This window comes from Teleopsis dalmanni, chromosome 1 (genome assembly GCF_002237135.1).
Source record: "Teleopsis dalmanni isolate 2A chromosome 1, ASM223713v2, whole genome shotgun sequence".
NCBI lineage: Eukaryota > Metazoa > Arthropoda > Insecta > Diptera > Diopsidae > Teleopsis > Teleopsis dalmanni.
The window spans coordinates 10265-11436 of NC_051846.1; the positions used below are offsets into that span (position 1 = coordinate 10265).

The window sequence follows — 1172 nt, forward strand, 5'->3', positions numbered from 1 at the left end:
TTGACATTTCGGTCATATTGTAAGTTATTTTAGAGGTTCTTGACCTCCCCTTATGTGCCTCAACTGAAGGAGCTGAGGTGATTAAACTATTATCCACTTCATGTACTAAACCATTTCCGGGAGAGAATAACTCTTCTACTGAAATGCGTGAAATATCGCATTCATTTTGGGTATCAGCTGTTTTATCGCCTACCCTATGCCAATTTAGGTTTTGATCATCGGCTGTCCAACCCTTTGGCGGGGGTTGGGCCGGCTTTAGTTTCCCTGATTTGTAGACATCGTTCCCCGTCGTATCTCGGGGTCACGTATTCCTTGTGGTATGAAAACATTGGAGGACGTGTAGCCGTTTGGAGGCCGGTTCTCAAACCTACGAGGTTGTGGTTGCCGATACTCACGTCTGTATTGTGGAAATTGATTTGAAAATCCTCGTTCATACTGATTAGGGCCTCGGTTTGGTTGTTGGCTCAACCCAGAATTGCGAGTTGTGAAATTTGACAGATTAGACGAAGTAGTATTTTGATAATTTCTGCCATCTCTCTGAGGACGCGCGACTTGTTGCGCTTTCTGAAAACAAAACTGATTTTCCTCATGACCTTTAATTTGGCACTGCTTGCAGAACACCGTTTGTAGTCTTTTAAAACAACGCTCTTTCTCATGTCCAATTTTTTTGCAAAAACTACAAGTTTTCACGCTGGATGCGCCTTTATTAGCACATTTTGGCCCTATTTCATGCCCGTAATCTCCGCAGTTGACGCAATACGGCGTATTTTTCCGTTGACGACATTCCTCCCTTACGTGGCCTTTCTTCCGACAAAAAGTACAAGTCAACTGATCATCCACCGGTGACCTGTATTCTGACTCAGCGTGGTTGAAATTAACTTGATGGCCCTTCTTATATTCCTGTCTCTTCTCCGCCATCTTAATTAAACCAATTAAACTTGATTCCAGTAAAAACAGCCATAAATATTTAATTAGAAATTAAAACAACTTTATCATTCATGACTTCTAGTCGATAAATGAGAAAAAAAAACGACTTCCCAGTGAATATAGGATTCAACAGAAACAAAGAACAATAAAACCAAATGCCCAATATTAATAGACCAATCAATAAAACAACTTCCCAAAGATTAAGGTATTCCACCGAGAGAAAAAAAAAAAAAAAACAAATAAAA

At 40.0% G+C, this 1172-nt stretch overlaps 1 protein-coding gene across 1 annotated transcript; it reads right to left on the reverse strand.

The window, feature by feature from the left end:
* Nucleotides 1-255: 255 nt before the first annotated feature.
* LOC119673401 (protein AIR2-like) lies at nt 256-918 on the reverse strand. The gene has a single exon (XM_038084670.1). It carries the CDS (start codon nt 916-918, stop codon nt 256-258), a length of 663 nt encoding a protein of 220 aa, XP_037940598.1.
* Nucleotides 919-1172: the final 254 nt, after the last annotated feature.